Source organism: Oncorhynchus masou, chromosome 18, assembly GCF_036934945.1.
Source record: "Oncorhynchus masou masou isolate Uvic2021 chromosome 18, UVic_Omas_1.1, whole genome shotgun sequence".
Lineage (NCBI taxonomy): Eukaryota > Metazoa > Chordata > Actinopteri > Salmoniformes > Salmonidae > Oncorhynchus > Oncorhynchus masou.
In genome coordinates this window covers 51,075,308-51,093,290 of record NC_088229.1, presented here as the reverse complement: position 1 = coordinate 51,093,290, position 17,983 = coordinate 51,075,308, and the positions used below count along the sequence as shown (strand labels likewise).

The 17,983-nt window shown below is 40.9% G+C and overlaps 1 protein-coding gene across 1 annotated transcript; it reads left to right on the top strand.

Annotated features, from left to right (window-relative positions):
* The first annotated feature begins 52 nt into the window (after window positions 1-52).
* patl2 (PAT1 homolog 2) lies at window positions 53-16,493 on the top strand. The gene is made up of 18 exons (XM_064921862.1): window positions 53-338; window positions 883-1,142; window positions 1,318-1,383; window positions 1,469-1,522; window positions 1,675-1,830; window positions 2,027-2,098; window positions 2,265-2,407; window positions 2,621-2,695; window positions 4,741-4,864; window positions 5,097-5,214; window positions 5,335-5,432; window positions 5,527-5,580; window positions 10,710-10,849; window positions 14,150-14,306; window positions 14,545-14,691; window positions 14,824-14,921; window positions 15,081-15,221; window positions 15,355-16,493. The coding sequence occupies exons 1-18, from the start codon at window positions 119-121 to the stop codon at window positions 15,386-15,388; spliced, it is 2,157 nt and encodes a 718-aa protein (XP_064777934.1). The 5' UTR covers window positions 53-118; the 3' UTR covers window positions 15,389-16,493.
* Window positions 16,494-17,983: the final 1,490 nt, after the last annotated feature.

Here is a 17,983-nt window from a genome sequence, read left to right as displayed (position 1 = left end):
AGCCTACATACACGTGCTGCATCACATCACATGCGTCGAATACACTCGACTGTTCATACGTCAAAGTTGTAGTAGCCATCGAGTCTAGTTCATTCTAAATTGTATGTCAAGTTAGTCAATGGCGGTACTATCGACAGCAGATGTCACCCTCGTATTTTCCTCCCTCTGTACTTTCTTTCAGGAGACTGAAACCGCAGTCTCTCAACCTCAGTGGCCAGAGAACGGAGGCCAATGGAGCGATGAAGAAGGGGGGGCAGGCATGGACGAGTGTGGATTGGCAGAGATGGCAGAGGAGGATGAGGAAATAGATATCTACAACAATGAGACGTTTGGAATGGGTATGTTTTTGTTTTTTATTATTTTTTACATTTTAATGATGCACCCATGCATCAATATAAGTAACATAAAAAAATCCCCATCAAAGCTGTCAATTTAAGCTAGAAATATTCATGTTATTTTTCATGGGCTGCGTCTCAATCCTCCGCATCCGCTATGTCGGCCTTCCGCATGTGCGGTGGTTGTGTTTGTCAGACCATGAGACATCTTGAAAATCGGTCTTTTCACAAAAACGCCTGTAGCGTCCAAAGGGGAGACTCTCACGAACACTGTGCTCTATGACCCCACAAGTGCAATGGGACTCCTCTGAAAGTAACCCATACAAATGAATGGAAGTATGTAGCTAGTTTTGTGCAAACAAATGGGTTAAGTATGTGGCCAAATAAACTGATATATTTCTTATGTCTCCTAGATGTAGGTTAGACTCTTCAAAACCTTATTCTCCCCCCACGTCCCCCGGTGACCGCAAGTGCCAAGAATAAAACTAAATGGGTTCAGTTACGACGTAAATTATTCTATTTAAATGTTTTACAATTGGGCCTCTAGATATGGATACAGAAGTCGGGGACACGGAAGGGGATCCCACTAACCCTCTGTTCCAATTTGGAGAGAAGCCACCTGCCCCACCTGCCTTGCCATCCCTCTCCCCTAGCTCCCCCTCCTTCTCTCCCAGGGCCCGGCCACAACTCCGTGTCCAGGGCCCTCCGGGCCGACGAGGAAGGGGACAGAGGGGAGGTCAGGCCATGGCGCAGATGTTTGAAGACCCAGCTGTGGTGAGGACTGTGGAGGGGCGACCAAGTTTGCAGGTGACTATTACGCTTACGAGGTTAGTTGTATCCAGTAGGAAGATAATGTTTTGAAACTGGATGTAGTACCTGAACTTGTCCAACAAAACACGTTTTCTTTTGCAAAACATGTCCTCATTCAACCATTTTATTCTATGTTCTCTAGTTTGCACATTACCATTTGTTATTTCCTCAGAGCTTAGACAGCGCTATAGTGGACGTTGGGAGCGTCTCCTACTGGGATGATCTAGATCCAGATGCTGTGAGTCATTTGTCACAACCCCGTTCTGATGACAAAATATATTTACTGTCATTTGACCTTCTCTGCTCCTCCTTTTCTCTCACAGTGGATGTTATCATCTTATGAGAGAACCAGACACGCCTCTGGATCAGTATTGCAGGTAGTGGGTGTTACATGTGGAAGACTACCAACACAGGATAATACCACTTTTTCAAAGAAATCTGATAATGACAATGAAGGGGATTATGCCACGTTTAGTAGCATTAGACCCTAATGGTTAGTTTAGCACATTTGGGTGTTCTCTTTCGACAGGACCCGGCCATTGTGTGTGTGATGGACAGTCATGCCCCTGGCAGAGGACCGAACTACCTGGACTCTCACTACCCGTTCTCCAACTCAAGTGGGAGGAGAGGGGGCCTAAGAGGGTCATACTCAAATAGACCATTTGGGCAAAGATGCCCATCTCAGGTAATTGACTGGTAGAGTAGTTGTCTGAAGACTAGGGCACAAGGGAGAGATGGCTAAAGATAGTTTATCGCTGGTTAGTTGACCTGAATCTTTGGTAAATATTTGTTGAAAGACTATGGAACACACTGCCCAGTCTACGGCCGATGGCAAATGTACATGTATTTGTTTACATGTTTTTGTTTAACTTCCTTTGCAGATTAATACCATGTTGCCCAGCTCTCCCATCGTCTCCCGGCGACCTTTCACCACACAACAGCCATATAACCAGGTTCCTGCCTTCCCATCAATAGTTCCCCTGTTGTGTACATTTAGAAATGATCTTCTCACAATTTGTATGAATTTGTTAATGTATCTGAATACCAGAAGCATGTAGGGAGATGTTATTCTCTAGTTATGTTGGTGTGAGTTGTAATGGAGATGTTCTGTTCACTCAGGTGGGGGGCTTCCCCTCGCCACGTCCCTGCCCCTCCACCCCTCAACCTTTAACTCCGAAAATGATGCAGCTTCGCTTTGGTGCAAACTCCCCAAGACCCTCTCCCTTCTACAGCCCCTCGTCAAATCGTGTGCAGCGATTCAGGTCTGTGTCGTAATTAGATTTTGTTCCGTACTTTTCTGAGTGAAGAACCTACAATGACAAGAGTTGGGGGGCACCTGCTCTCGTTCTTTTGTCTCTGACCACAATCTGATGAGCGACTATCTCACTATTCTATCAAATGGCTTATAATTGTACTGCGTTTTCTTTGAGATGAATAGGGTTTAACCTATAATCACATATGCATCTCCCCACCAGGTTCCCTGGTCCAGTGACACAGCTTCACCCCCAACACAGACGACTGTTGAGTCAAAGGCAACAGAGATCCCAAAGGTTTGGCACGTGATTCTACTTATTTTAAATGGACCTAATATTTGATATTATTACCCTATGTCTAAAATGTGGTTGCTTGACCAGTCCTAGAGTAAGTTATGTCCAGAGATCAAAGAAACTCTTATCATATTCAGCATGGTTGTGCTTAATATTTCTGCAAATGTGTTGCTTCTTGGATGCATTAGTTTAAAAACTAACCTATTTCCCAGACCCTATTCCTGGAATAAAGCACTTTTCTCTATTGTACTAGCTTTTTAGGACAGGATATACTTGAGTGAGCCTTATTCGGACGGTATTCATTTTACTGGGGAGGTCGGGTAATTATGTGCATGAGCATAACACAACATTTGGATTTCAATCCTGTGTGTATCTGCCATGTCAGTCATTTTTACATGTTGGAATAGAAGCAAGTCCAGCCAGAATAACCTACTGTTTTTCGGTGACCTCAAGTCCTCTAATAATACTAGGCCTGTGCGCATCAACATCCCTCTGTTTTCTGAAACATTTGAGTTTGACAGGTGCTGCTAGCATTTTTTTTTAAATTGTAATTTCTTACCTTTATTTAACTAGGCAAGTCAGTTAAGAACAAATTCTTATTTTCAATGACGGCCTAGGAACAGGGGCAGAACGACAGCTCGGGGGTTTGAACTTGCAACCTTCCAACGCTCTAACCACTAGGCTACCCAGCTGTCCCAGTTTGAGCAAGAAAATAAGAACTGATTTGATGAATTCTTAAAACAAAGTGCTGCACATATATTTCATATGAATGGCATGTATTATCAACTTGCACAGTGAATACTTTTGATTATACATTTTGTGCCAATGTATTGAAATTCAACATTGCCAATTTGTCAGTTTAAGGCCTAAATGTGCAATAAATTATTGTACCCATGCCTATTTAATGAAACCCTGACTTGATATAGACAAAGCAGAGCATCCCTGACTCCCCACTGAGAAACATTTTGGAAATTTCAATTTCTCTTTCTCATCCTTAAATGCATCTCATGTGCTTCTGAACAGTGAATTTGCACATCAGCAGGATGGAGGGACTACTACCATGGATCGCTAAAATGGCCCTAATGATTATGATCACAAAATGTAAATATTATGGACACCTTTTACATTTGACAGCCAAGCACAAGTTATCGGTGTAGCCCATTATCGTCTAAACCCAGCTAGAATAAGAACCTCCAGGATTCTGTCTTGAGTCAAAATTAAAAATTACAAGGGGAAGTTTGGAAAAACAAGTCCTGTGTGAATCGTCCTCTGGAATAACGCGCATGCTGGGGTAACAATTATGTAACCACTGTTGTCTAGTAATACTAGTCCTGTCCAAATGGGGCTTTAGTCTGTCAGCGTTGCGGTCAATTAGGAACTTAATTAAATTCCATGCATGAATTGAAATTCGAATTGGACACACCCCACAGGAAGTGGAATTTAATTAGAATTATGTAGAATGTAATTTAAACTGAGACATGATTCATGAAAGTCTCATTCCTTTGACAATTATTTTACCAAAAGCATCTGTCCCTTATTAATGCAAAAAATACAGATAGCGCTTCAAATATATTAGCTTGATTGCAACTCGATGTCAGTGTTTGTATTTTTGTCATGGTATTAGATTTGATACATTCTGGGAATTGTTCTTTCCTTCGTATTTAACATTTAAGTGAGTTATTATTATTGATCATTATAGAGGTCTTAGAATATTTCCAGACTTAACTTGATTTAACTTGTTTATGGAGAATGTCTATAAATAAAATTACATAGTATTTGTCACCAAATGTCAAAATAAATGTTTTTAGTGATGTATTGACTAAATTCGCCTGTTTGAATTTCATAGAATTTAATTCAATCTAATTTAATTCCAATTCTCCTTCTTGTGTGGTAAATTCAAGAATTGAATCAGAATTAGAGCAATTTGCGACTTTAATTCATAATTGGCCTAAACCCTGCTCGGTCTCCCATAAACCTGCCCCAAATGAATTTGAAGGTGCTTTGCTTTGATAATTGAAGCTTACAATGACTTGTTGATCGCCCTCTAGAAAACCAGACAGCTGGGACCCCTACTGTAACCTCATGTCGGCTAAAGAGAAAGAGTGGATCATTAGACTACAGATGATTCAGCTCCAGAGCGAGAATCCCCACCTGGACGACTACTACTACCAGGTACTGTAGGATGGCTGGCACTTCTCACTCCTCTCATTCTTTGTCTTTAACCTTCAATCCTCTGAAATAGGATTTTAGTTCCACATTCTCCTCCAATAACTTGGGACCCAATTCTCTACTAAAACCCCCACAGCTATCTTTCTGCATGTTCTTTCTTTTATACCATAACCACAGTTTATTTTTGGAATGATTTCCAGATGCATGATGGCTCTCCTCTCACATTGTCCTGTAGGAGTACTATCGGCGAATGGAGGCCAAGCTGGCAGAGGAGGAGTTGGGCATGCGGGGCAAGAGGGAGCCACCCAAACTCACCACCCCCTATGTCACCAAGATGGACTCTTACACCCCAGGTTTCTCCATATACCCCACATGCACTTGTCCTTATCTGTGCATGGTGCTGAAGTGGGCATTGTTTGTATACGGCTGAATGTTTGTTTTTTTCAACCGGAGTGATGCTGTTGCTCTTTCAGTGGTGCACATCGAGGGTTCCCTAGGCCAGGTCGCCGTGTCGACGTGTTTCTCTCCTCGACGAGCGATCAATGCAGTTGCAGCCCACTGTCCACATGAGGTGAGGACATGCTTTGGACACTTTTTGAAACCTTTTTTGAAGAAAGTACAGTTAAACTGCAAGTGTGCGTTCTCTGAATGGTCTCTTCCCGCAGGAACTGAAAGACATCAGGCAACAGCGATTGGATGTCCTAAAGAAAATAGAAAAGGTAAAGTACAGCAAATGGCATCTTAAAGGAGTGTTCCACTTTATTTTCATCCCAAAAATGTATGTATACACAACCTTTCAAAAGTTTGCGGCCACTTAGAATTGTCCTTGTTTTTGAAAGAAAAGCATTTTTTTCCCCCATCCATTTTAAAATAACCTGAAATACAGTGTAGACATTAATGTTGTAACTGACTATTGTAGCTGGAAAAGGCAGGTTGTTTTTAACGGAATATCTACATAGGCGTACAGAAGCCCATTTTCAGCAACCAACACGTCTGTGTTCCAATGGCACATTGAGTTAGCTATCCAAGTTTATCATTTTTAAAAGGCTTCTTGGTCATTAGAAAACCCTTTTGCAATTATGTTTGCACAGCTGAAAACTGTTCTGGTTAAAGAAGCAATAAAACTGGCCTCCTTCAGACTAGTTGAGTATCTGGAGCATCAGCATTTGTGGGTTCGATTACAGGCTCAAACTGACCAGAAATTAATGACTTTCTTCTGAAACTCGTCAGTCTATTCTTGTTCTGAGAATTGAAGGCTATTCCATGTGAGAAATTGCCAAGAAACTGAAGATCTTGTACAATGCTATGTACTATTCCCTTCACAGAACTGTGCAAACTGGCTCTAACCAGAATAGAAAGAGTGTGAGGCCCCAGTGCACAATTGAGCAAGAGGACAAGAACATTAGCGTGTGTGTTTCTCAAACTAAACGCCTCACAAGTCCTCAACTGGCAGCTTCATTACATAGTACCCGTAAAACACCAGTCTCAAAGTCAACTGTGAAGAGGCGACTCCGGGATGCTGGCCTTCAGCCACTTCAGTGTTGACGTTGAGACTGGTGTTTTGCGGCTACTATTTAATTAAGCTTCCAGTTGAGGATTTGAGGCGCCTGTTTCTCAGTATACAACATCTCTCTCAGTAGTATGACAGGAGTCCACAGGGAGAGAAGACATGAGAGAACTGTTGATAGCTTAGATTGGATGCTGTAAGCGGTTGCTGGATCTGACTCGGGTCTCGGTAGAAGTGGTGTGGACAGGGCCATATTGAAAGCCTTTGTCCTCGTGGTCAAATTATCCCTTCCATGCATTAAGACACCAACTGTGACCTCGAGAGGAAAGATCAGAATAACAGTTCATTTCCGATTCAGGAAATCCAGACAAGCGTTGACTTTAAATGATTACTTTAACCAATTCTTAATACCAGTGTCTAAACATATGTCAAAGAGAATAACACATTCTATTGAAACAATTTTTTTCAAATTGGCTTATCCTCCCCATCACACTTAACTTCATCGCAGAGCCCCAGGATCAGGAAGTTAGACCTCTAACCCATCGGGAGAAATCCCAACAATCCAGCAGTCCTAATCTGGTAGGATTTGTATAAAAACAGAATAAGCAACACGACAGTACACTCCTTCACATCATTCAATACATTCCTTACATTTCACTCTGTGTGAGAACTTCAATCCAAAACTTGTACCTCCCCCATTTTGACACGACTCCCAATTTGAGTAAAAAAAAATGGAACAATGGTCAAAATAGAACAAACACTACCCTCAATAATTCCATGAGTGTGTGTGTGGTTGCAGTTGGACGTTTACATCCCCTTAGGTTGGAGTTATTAACTCATTTTTCAACTACTCCACAAATTTCTTGTTAATTAACAAACTATAGTTTTGGCAAGTCAGTTAGGGCATTTACCTTGCATGACACAAGTAATTTTTTCCAACAATTGTATACAGACAGATTATTTCACTTATCATTCACTTTTTCACATCTCCAGTAAGTCTGAAGTTTATAAGACCTCAGGAAAAAAATTGGAGACCCCCCCCCCCCCCCAAGTCTAGCTGATCCTTGGGAGCTATTTCCAAATGCCTGAAGGTACCACATTCATCTGTACAAACAATAGTATGCAAGTATAAACACCATGGGACCACGCAGTCGTCATACCGCTCAGGAAGGACACGTGTTCTGTCTCCTAGAGATGAACGTACTTTGGTGCGAAAAGTGCAAATCAATCCCAGAACAACAGCAAAGGACCTTCTGAAGATGCTGGAGGAAATGGGTACAAAAGTATCTGTATCCACAGTAAAACAAGTCCTATATCGACATAACCTGAGAGGCCGCTCAGCAAGGAAGAAGCCGCTGCTCCAAAATCGCCATAAAAAAGCCAGACCACGGTTTGCAACTGCACACAGGGACAAAGATCGTACTTTTTGGAGAAGTGTCTTCTGGTCTGATGAAACAAAAATAACTGTTTGGCCATAATGACCATCGTTATGTTTGGAGGAAAAAGGGGGATGCTTGCCAGCTGAGGAACACCATCCCAACCGTGAAGCACGGGGGTGGCAGCATGTTGTGGGGGTGCTTTGCTACATGGGGGACAGGGTCACTTTACAAAATGGATGACATCCTGAGGATGGAAATGTTGCTTCAATTTAGCCACCTACATCTGAAGACATTAGTCAGGAAGTTAAAGCTTGGTTGCAAATGGGTCTTCCAAATGGACAATGGCCCCAAGCATACTTCCAAAGTTGTGGCAAAATGGCTTAAGGACAACTAAGTCAAGGTATTGGAGTGGCCATCACAAAACCCTGACCTCAATCCTATAGAAAATTTGTGGGCAGAACTGAAAAGGCGTGTGAGAGCAAGGAGGCCTACAAACCTGACTCGGTTACACCAGCTGTCAGGAGGAATGGGCCAAAATTCACCCAACTTATTGTGGGAAGCTTGTGGAAGTCTACCTGAAACGTTTGACCCAATTTAAAGGCAATACACTCAATTAGTATTTGGTAGTATGTGAGCTTCTGACCCACTGGGAATGAGAAACTGAAATAAATCATTCTCTCTACTATTATTCTGACATTTCACATTCTTAGACTTTAGTGGTGATCCTAACTGCCCCAAGACGGAATGTTTACTAAGATTAAATGTCAGGAATTGTGAAAATGCGTTTTAAATGAATTTGGCTAATGTGTATGTAAACTTCCGACTTCAACTGTATATATTTATACCCATATAGTCATAGGAAAAGACTTAATACAGCCTACCCTTAGTCAAAGGCAACACCCTATCCTTCTTCCTGTTGGTCCAAATCACAAATATGGCTAAGAACTATGAACTTCATTCATAATTATCAATATTACAAATGACCTACATTATCCAAATGGCTTTCCAGTGAGGGTGATCAAACCACACTGGAATGTCAGGTCAGAGGTCATACAAACACTTCAAAGAAGTGTTTCTTACTATATTAGACAAATTCATTTTAAAAAGTCAAACATTTCATACATTTTCGTATCCTACGTCTTGACAAAAGAATTTACACGTAACTCGGAACAAAACAACTTCAGAAAATTTGATGTGTCTGCACCTTTTTAAGATGACTTTGCATGAGGACAAATGGAAAAACCACTAAGCCCAAATGAAACACAACACTCACAATAAATCAAACAGTATTTTAAAACTCCAACAAATAGTCATAACAAGTGTGTGTGGGTATTTGCAAACCTTATGGTAAAAACCGAAATGGCCAAACTTTATTTAATTTGGTAGTTTACTGCCTCAATCTCACCCACTGCTCTCTCCAAGACCAGTCTTGGGAAACATTCCAAAGAGATAATGAAACCTATTCTGGAAAATAAAGTGTACATTTTGTTAGCATTCACTATGCTACATCTTAATCAGCAATCCATGAGAATGGATTACTCCATTCATTAAATAATTGTTTTAATTCACCCCTTTATTTAGCATGGACTACCCTTAGACATGGCAACTATCTTGTCACCGAATTTTAATTATCTACTGGTCTCTCTTCCCCATGATTCTCCATAACCACTGCACCTCAATGTTCATGAACGAATAAATGTTAAATTAATTTTAGTTTTGGTAACCAATGCTAATTCCTCGTGACCCCTCACTTTCGTCCATTTATATAAATCTATTTCACAATAAAATGACGTAAAATGTCTCACGATTAAAAACCCCCCAAGGTTTTCTGATTTTGCGAGGAGTGTTTGGCCAAATAATTCTAATTTGTTACCTCTTTAGAATCCATTCCGCTGGCATTTTGCATAGATTCTCCAAGCCAAAATACTTTTTCCTGTGGCAAATTTAGCCAATTTCTCATAAGGAATCTGATATTTGATCCTTGGCATCTATTAAAAAGTTGTGTAAAACGTGGTCGTCTACTTCTCCATTCACATGAAGACCGTTATCGCTATGAACCATTACGGATCTAGCCATAGACTGCTATGTCAAAGTTCCAGAGACCGTTCCACAGGTGCATGCTCATTAATTGTTTATGGTTCATTGAACAAGCCTAGGAAACGGTGTTTAAACCCTTTACAATGAATATCTTTGAAGTTATTTGGATTTTTACGAATTACCTGGAAAATGATGTTTTTTTGCCGAGTTTACATACACACTGCATATATACATCCATTTTTTTTAAAGTCACTTGAACCCAGTCTGACACGAGATTCATATGGTAGACAAGCCTATACACAATTTTATATACACACCATTAACCACAGAAGCAATTATTTAAAAAAAATATAGGTAGCCCTTAAAGCCTGGAATACATTTTTTTTGTTTTGTTTATCTAAATATTGCGTAAATGAAAATACACAATGTTTTTGTCCAATTTCTCCTCATCTCTCAGCCACATAATGCCAGGGTATATCTGGTGTGCTTTCTAGAGCAAGAGTATATCGTGGTAGAAAGAGCAATGGAGGATAAATTAGTTTCATTCTTCCAAGTCATAATTACGTAGTCTTTCCTCTTCCGTTTCACCACAACACCCACCTGTTTCAATACGCAATATCCCTGATCTTACCTGTGCACATAGTGATCTCTTTTTAGGTAGGTTATACATAATATATCTCACACGAATTCACCCTTAATCAAACAAAAGGTTCTAAATTTATTTGTTATATCTCCGAGGCCCACTTTCAGTCCGCACATAGTGAAGAACCCTCTATTCTTTTTGCATGAAACATTGATTTTGATGCAATTACAGTATTATGACAGTGCAATTTTCTCCATAACTTCTATAAAATCCATGTACATATATGTAAAAAAAAAAAAGTGAACCACTCATGTAATTTCAATATGCCACTGTCTCCTGTAGTTGTTCATGGTGCTGCTGGAGGTAGAAGAGGGGCAGAGGATGAAGGCACAGGTGCTGGGGGAGGGTGAGGAGAAGGGGCTGATGGAGAAAACTGAGATAAAAGTGGAGTACATCTACTCCCAGCTACAGCATCCCGACCTGTGAGTCCTGCTCTCTGCCGGTTGTATCAAGTCACCTTGAGCTAAAGTTCCTTCAAAGTATTCATACCTCTTGACTTATTCCACATTTTGTTACACCCTGAATTATGGATTAAATATAATTCTCATTCATCTATACAGAATACCCCATAATGACAGTGAAAAAAACCCATGTTTTTAGAAATGTTTTCAGCATTTAATTTTCAATAAATCTGCTCTCTCATTTACATAAGTATTTAAACCCCTGGGACGAGTACAGATTTGAGTCGTCTTGGGTATGTTTCTTTCAGCTTTGTTTCATCTGGATTTGGGTATTTTATCATTATTCTTTGAACAGCAATCAAGTCTTAACACAGATTTTCAATGGGATTCAAGTCGGGTCTTTGGCTGGGCCACTTAAGGACTATCATGTTCTTGTTATAAAGCCATTCCAGTGTTGAGTTGGCTTTATTCTTGGTCATTGATGTTGGACTGTAAATCTTTACCCTAGTCTGTCATTTGCACTCTGAAGCAGGTTTCCATCAAGGATTTGGTTCCATTCATTGTTCCTTCGATCTTTACCAGGCTCTCAGTCCCTGTTGCTCAAAAGCATCCCCATAGCATGATGCTGCAGTCACCATGCTTCACGGTAGGGGTGGTGTTAGATGGGAGATGAGCTGTGCCTGGTTTTCTCCAGACATGGCGCTTTGCATTCAGGCCAAAGAGTTCATTTTGTCTCATCAGACCAGTCGTTTGCCTTATGATCTGTCTTTCATGCACCTTTTGTGAACTCCAGGCATATTGTCATGTGCCTTTTTCTCAGGAGTGGCTTCAGTCTGGCCACACTCCCATAAAGCCCAGATTGAAGTGCTGTAGAGACTGCTGCCCTTCTGGCAGGTTTTACGATATCAGCCAAGGAACTCTGTTCTGTCAGTGTCCTTGGTCACCTCCTTGACCAAGGTCCTTCTTGCCTGGTTGCTTAGTTTGGTCGGACAGCCAGCTCTAGGCAGTCTGGGTAGTTCCATATATTTTCTTTAAATTTTCCTTTGGTGGAGACCACTGTGCTTTTGGAAACTTTCAACACTCAAATTGTTTTATACCCTTCCCCAGATATACACTATGGGTCAGAAGTTTTAGAACACCTACTCATTCAAGGGTTTTTCTTTATTTTTTATATTTTCTACATTGTAGAATAATAGTGACAAACTATGAAATAACACATGGAATCGTGTGTTAAACAAATAAAAATATATTTGAGATTCTTCAAATAGCCACCCTTTGCCTTTATAGCTTTGCACACTCTTGGCATTCTCTCAACCAGCTTAACCAGGAATACTTTTCCAACAATCTTGAAGGAGTTCCCACATGTGCTGTGCACTTGTTGCCTGCTTTTCCTTCACTCTGCGTCTGACTCATCCCAAACCATCTCAATTTGGTTGAGGCCGGGTGATTGTGGAGGCCAGATCATCTGATGCAGCACTCCACTTGATCAAATACTCCTTACACAGCCTTGAGGTGTGTTTTGGGTCTCTGTCTTGAAGAAAAACAAATCAGTCCCACCAAACCCAAACCAGATGGATTGGCGTATTGCTGCAGAATGCTGTGATAGCCATGCTGGTTAAGTGTGCCTTGAAATCCAAATACATCAGTGTCACCAGCAAAGCACCCCCACACCATAACGCCTCCATGATTTATGGTGGAAAATACACATGCAGAGATCATCTGTTTACCCACACCGCTGGTGGTGTTTCTTGGCTCAAGCAAGTCTTCTTATTGGTGTCCTTTTAGTAGTGGTTTCTTTGCGGCAATTTGACTATGAAGGCCTGATTTCACGCAGTTTCCTCTGAACGGTTGATGTTGATGTCTGTTACTTGAACTCTGAAGCATTTATTTGGAATGCAAATTCTGAGCAGCGGTAACTGTCTTCCATTTCTGTGGTGGTCCTCATGCATGACAGCCAGTTTCATCATAGTTCTTGAAGTTAAGTGCAGTCGCAAAAACCATCAAACTCTAAGTTTATTTTTCTGGATTGACTGACCTTCATGCATTAAAGTAATGGACTGTTTCTTTGCTTATTTGAGCTGTTCTTCCCATAATAGTATACCACTCCTATCTTATCACTTCACAACTGATTGGTTCAAATGCTTTAAGAAGGTAAGAAATTCCACAAATTAACTTTTTAACAAGGCACCCCTGTTAATTGAAATGCATTCCAGGTGACCTCATGAAGCTGGTTGAGAGTGCCAAATGTGCAAAGCTGCCATCAAGGTAAAGGGTGGCTATTTTGAAAAATCTCAAATATAAAATATATTTTGATTTGTTTAAAGATTTTTCTTTTTTGGTTACTACATGGTTCCATGTGTTATTTCGTAGTTTTGATTTTTATTTTACAATGTAGAAAAGAGTAAAAAATAACCATTTGAATGAGTAGGTGTTCAAAAGTTTTAGAACGGTAGTATATGCCTCGTCATAATTCTCGGAGATCTACAGCAATATAGTTATGGTAATGTTTCTGACATGCACTGTCAACTGTAACCTTATACACTGATTGTATAAAACATTTAGAATACATGCTCTCTTTATGACCTAGAATGACCAGGTGAAAGCTACAGTATGATCCCTTACTGATGTCACTTGTTAAATCCACTTCAATCAGTGGAGATGAAGGGGAGGAGACAAGTTGAAGGATATTTTAAGCCTTGACTTGTCTTGTGTATGTGTGCCATTCAGAGGGTGAATGGGCAAGACAAAAGATTTAAGTGCCTTTGAACGGGGTATGGTAGCAAGTGCCAGGCGCACTGGTTTGTGTCAAGAACTGCAACGCTGGTGGGTTTTTCACGCTCAACAGTTTCAACAGAGTAGTTCACCACCCAAAGGACATCCAGCCAACTTGAGTCAACATGAGCCAGCATCCTTGTATACTCCATACCCTGATGAATTTAGGCTGTTCTGATGGCAGGGAGTCCAACTGTGGCAATTGTTTGGACATGATTTAGAAATGCCTGTCTACACAGTGTACAAAACCTTAAGAACACCTTACTAATATTGTGTTGCGCCCCCCTTCCGAAAACTTTGCCATTATGAGTTTTTTTTCCCACACCCATCTGTTTCATCTGTTTTTGAATTCATGCTGGAGCACAACAAAATGTGGAGTAAGTCCAGGGGTATGAACACTTTCTGAAGGCACTGGTCTACTTTAAACACCAAATTCAACAAGTAATCCCCGCATCCATTTAGAAATTCTTAACTTTCAGATTTTCTCAGAAATTATTGTTATACAGTGATTCAGTACTTGTCAAGTATTTGACAAATATTTCACCCTAGAGAGGCAGGGGAAGAATTTCTGCCATGTCTCCTGGTGTCCAAAGGAAAGCAGCTACTGGCTCGACTCCTCCCCTTCCTTTCCCATGACGCCGCGTTGAAAGTCTTAAGCATGGTGACATCTCACCTGCCTGTACTCATGAGCAGAGATGCAGATGAGGTCAGTTAAAAAATGTAAAAGTAATGTTCCGGTGTATGACTTAGTGTTGTGGAACGTTTAAATGTATATTATGTAGAACAAACATGCCTCTGACTTGTAAAGTAAGGAATCAAGTCAGTTATTTTAGTTTTGCCTAATGAACATGGCACTGTTTGTGTATGAAATGCTGCTTGCTTGACTGAAGAATAATCCATACTCTCACTTCCACACAACCGTGGCGTTCCACACATCCCTGCAGTCTCTTCCAGTTTTGTACCCGTCTCTTCGAATTGTGATCGGAGGCATGACCTTCAGTCAGCTTATTGGGGTCCTTAAAGACTTTACGGCATCACTTCCCGACTCCAGCGATGGCAGCGTGTGCCTCTCACTTGTCTGCCAAAGCAAGGTTTGTTACGCTTTTCACTTTCTCACATACAAAGAATGGTATGCTTGGCTACAATATCTGACTATCCAATATTTTACTATTGTGTGTTGCGCTGCCCTGTTTTGTTCGTCATTCTCCTGTTTTCCCTTTCAGTTTGGGCTCTCCTTACTCTACGCTCTGCTGTCCCAAGGAGAAAGGCTTCTGTCCTCTGATGTTCCTCTGGAGCCCAGCATTGGTGACTTTGAAACCTGGTACAACTGCCTTCATTCCTAGCAATATCTTTGTGTCCACATGCAACACTGTCCCTAAGTTGTAAATAGACATACTCCTAGGCTACAGTTAAGCGTGTCTGTACATGGTCCTTGCCTCTTGTTGTTCATATTGACAATTTTTGTCATCTTTATCTCCAGGACAGACACAGTCTTCCTGGTGGCATCGCAGCTATCCCAGAGTGCTCTGGTGGAGCCCCTTCTCCTACCCTCGAACCTTCTCACACTCTTCTGCCGCTACCTGGACAAGCGTACCATCCACCAGCTGAAGAGCAATATGGAGTGAGTGTCAGAATTGACAGCACATTCTATTTTTATTTTATTTAAGAGATGTTCTATGCATGCATTGAAAAAAACAATAGTTAATCGTAACCAATCCCAAGGTGTATTCATTCAAAAACATTGTCTCATCTAGATCTGCGACTGGATACCTGGCTCCTCCGTCGTAGTAGGCAAGGACATCTGAAGCAGAGACTGTGTTTTGGCTAATGTACAGAATGTGTAATGAGCACCAAAATGAAAACGAGTGGGCATGCATACCCTGAGGTATTCCCTCGGCCTAGACGTACCACAGTATGGCTGCGTTTAGACAGCCCAATTCTGATTTTTTTTTTCAATAATTGGTCTTTTGAGTAATCAGATCAGCCCTGAAAAATATTTGATGTGAAAAGATCTGTGATCTGTCAAAAGACCAATTAGTGGAAAAAAATATCAGATTTGGCCTACCTGACTAAACGCAACCTATGCTACCCATACATTGTCTCCTTGTATGCAAAATGTGTTGTCTTAGAACACATGAATGCCATTCTTCTTATTCCTTCCTTTTTTCTTCCCTCATTCCCTCACTTTTTTTTGCACCATTCCATTGTCTCGATCTGTTTCCTTTATCTGCTCCTTTTTATTTTCTACTTTCCTCCTCTTAGTCTCCAGTCCAGCAACTCAGATTTTCTCTAGTCACCAAAATTATCTTAATTTTTTAACCTCTATAATCCAGTTCATAGTTTTAACTGCTACAGTACCATAGTACCACAATGTGGTGTAATGGACACCAGTTAGTCCTATGATGTAACACAGCCAGTAGATGGGGCTGAGCGATTGATACGTCAGCTCTCACTCTCCAGCTAACCTGCCTAACATTCAAGTCAAAATGAAAATATCAATTGATGTGTAATATCATTTCGGGAAGAGTAAGCTGTCATTTATCATTTTCATGATTTAAACGGTCTTCTCCAAAGAAATTGGTGTCTGAATCATGGAGGATTGTGAAGTTGCACTTTGTTAGTACGTGTGTAGGTTACATTTTGTCATGGAAAAATGTGTTTTCGTAAAATCAAATTGACTTAAAAAAATATTTGGAAGTTTGGTTTCTTTCTAAAAGATAAATGTATATGGTTTTCCAAAATGTACCCTCTATGCGTGTGCCATATGCTTTCTTCAATATTTATTTGAATATTTAAGTTGTAACTTGATCAAATTGAATCAGTTTAGTTGGAAACAGAATAATCACTCTTGTATAGCACTTGCAACATAAGAAATAAAATTCTTTAAAAATAATTTGTCTTTTGTTTGAACTGTGTACACATCCCAAAACCTGCTCTGCAAGAGTAGACTTGGGTTGATGACCTATGTTGTCTGTTAGATATGGATCTCGTTGTGTAGGCTACTGGACAATTTTCGGTGAATATATTTTCAACATTGTGTGTGTGTATACCCCTTCAAATGTGTGTCTTTGGTTATTTCAGCCACACCTATTGCTGACAGGTGTAGAATTGAGCACACAGCCATGCAATCTCCATAGACCCGACACTGGCAGTAGAATGGCCGTACTGAAGAGCTCTTTCCACGTGGCACTGTCAGAAGATGCCAACTTTCCAACAAGTCGGTGTCACATTTCTGCCCTGCTAGAGCCGCCTCTGTCAACTAAGTGCTGTTAGTGTGAAGGGAAACCTCTAGGAGCAACAACTGCTCAGCCATAAAGGGGTAGGCCACACAAGCTCACAGAGCGGGACCACAGAATGCTGTTGCGTGTCCTCAGTTGCAACACTCACGACAGTTCCAAACAGCATCTGCTCAAACTGTTTGTCGGGAGCTTCATGAAATGAGTTTCCGTGGGAAAGCAGCTTAAGATACCATGTGCAATACCAAGCATCAGCTGGAGTGGTGTAAAGCTCGCCGTCATTAGTCTTTGGAGCAGTGGAAATGCGTTCTCTAGGGTGATGAATCACGTTTCACCGTTTGGCAGATGCCATTAGAACGCTACCTGCAGAATTTGGTGAAGGAATAATAGTCTGGCGCTGTTATCATGGTTCTGGCTAGTCCACTTAGATCCGGTGAAGGGAAATATTAATGCTACAGCATAAAATTACTTTCTAGACTATGTTCCAACTTTGCGGCAACAGTTTGGGGAAGGCCTGCCCTTGTTTCAGTGTGACAATGCCCCCATGCACAAAGCGAGGTCCATACAGAAATGGTTTGTCTAGATCGGTGTGGAAGAACTTGACTGGCCTGCACAGAGCCCTGACTTTAATTCCACTGAACACCAAATCAAACTGCCAGGTTCTCTGGTTGCTTTTGACAAGCACAACCTTTTACTGTTTTCTCACGCCCCTCAGGTGACCATCATGGACACATACTCTTAGGTACTTTCACTGACGCCATATTGGTGTTGAACCAGTGCAATGAGGAGTTGACAAGTATCACAAAGCTACTTTCAGAATGTCTGCCGATGGATGTTGAAGGACACATTGGCAAGTTATGACAATATTCAAGACTGGATAAACAGTGAAAGTGAAGGCTTTACATGAGGACATTTCAATCTGTTAAGCCCTTCAAAGTATTTATTTGAGAAATAACCCATTGCATACTACCATTCTGTGTAGTTCCTGGGAAATTCCTTGTGAAGATATTTTAAACTCAGCAAAAAAGAAGCGTCCCTTTTTAGGACCCTGTCTTTCAAAGAAAGTTTGTAAAAATCCAAATAACTTAACAGATCTTCATTGTAAAGGGTTTATACACCGTTTCCCATGCTTGTTCAATGAACCATA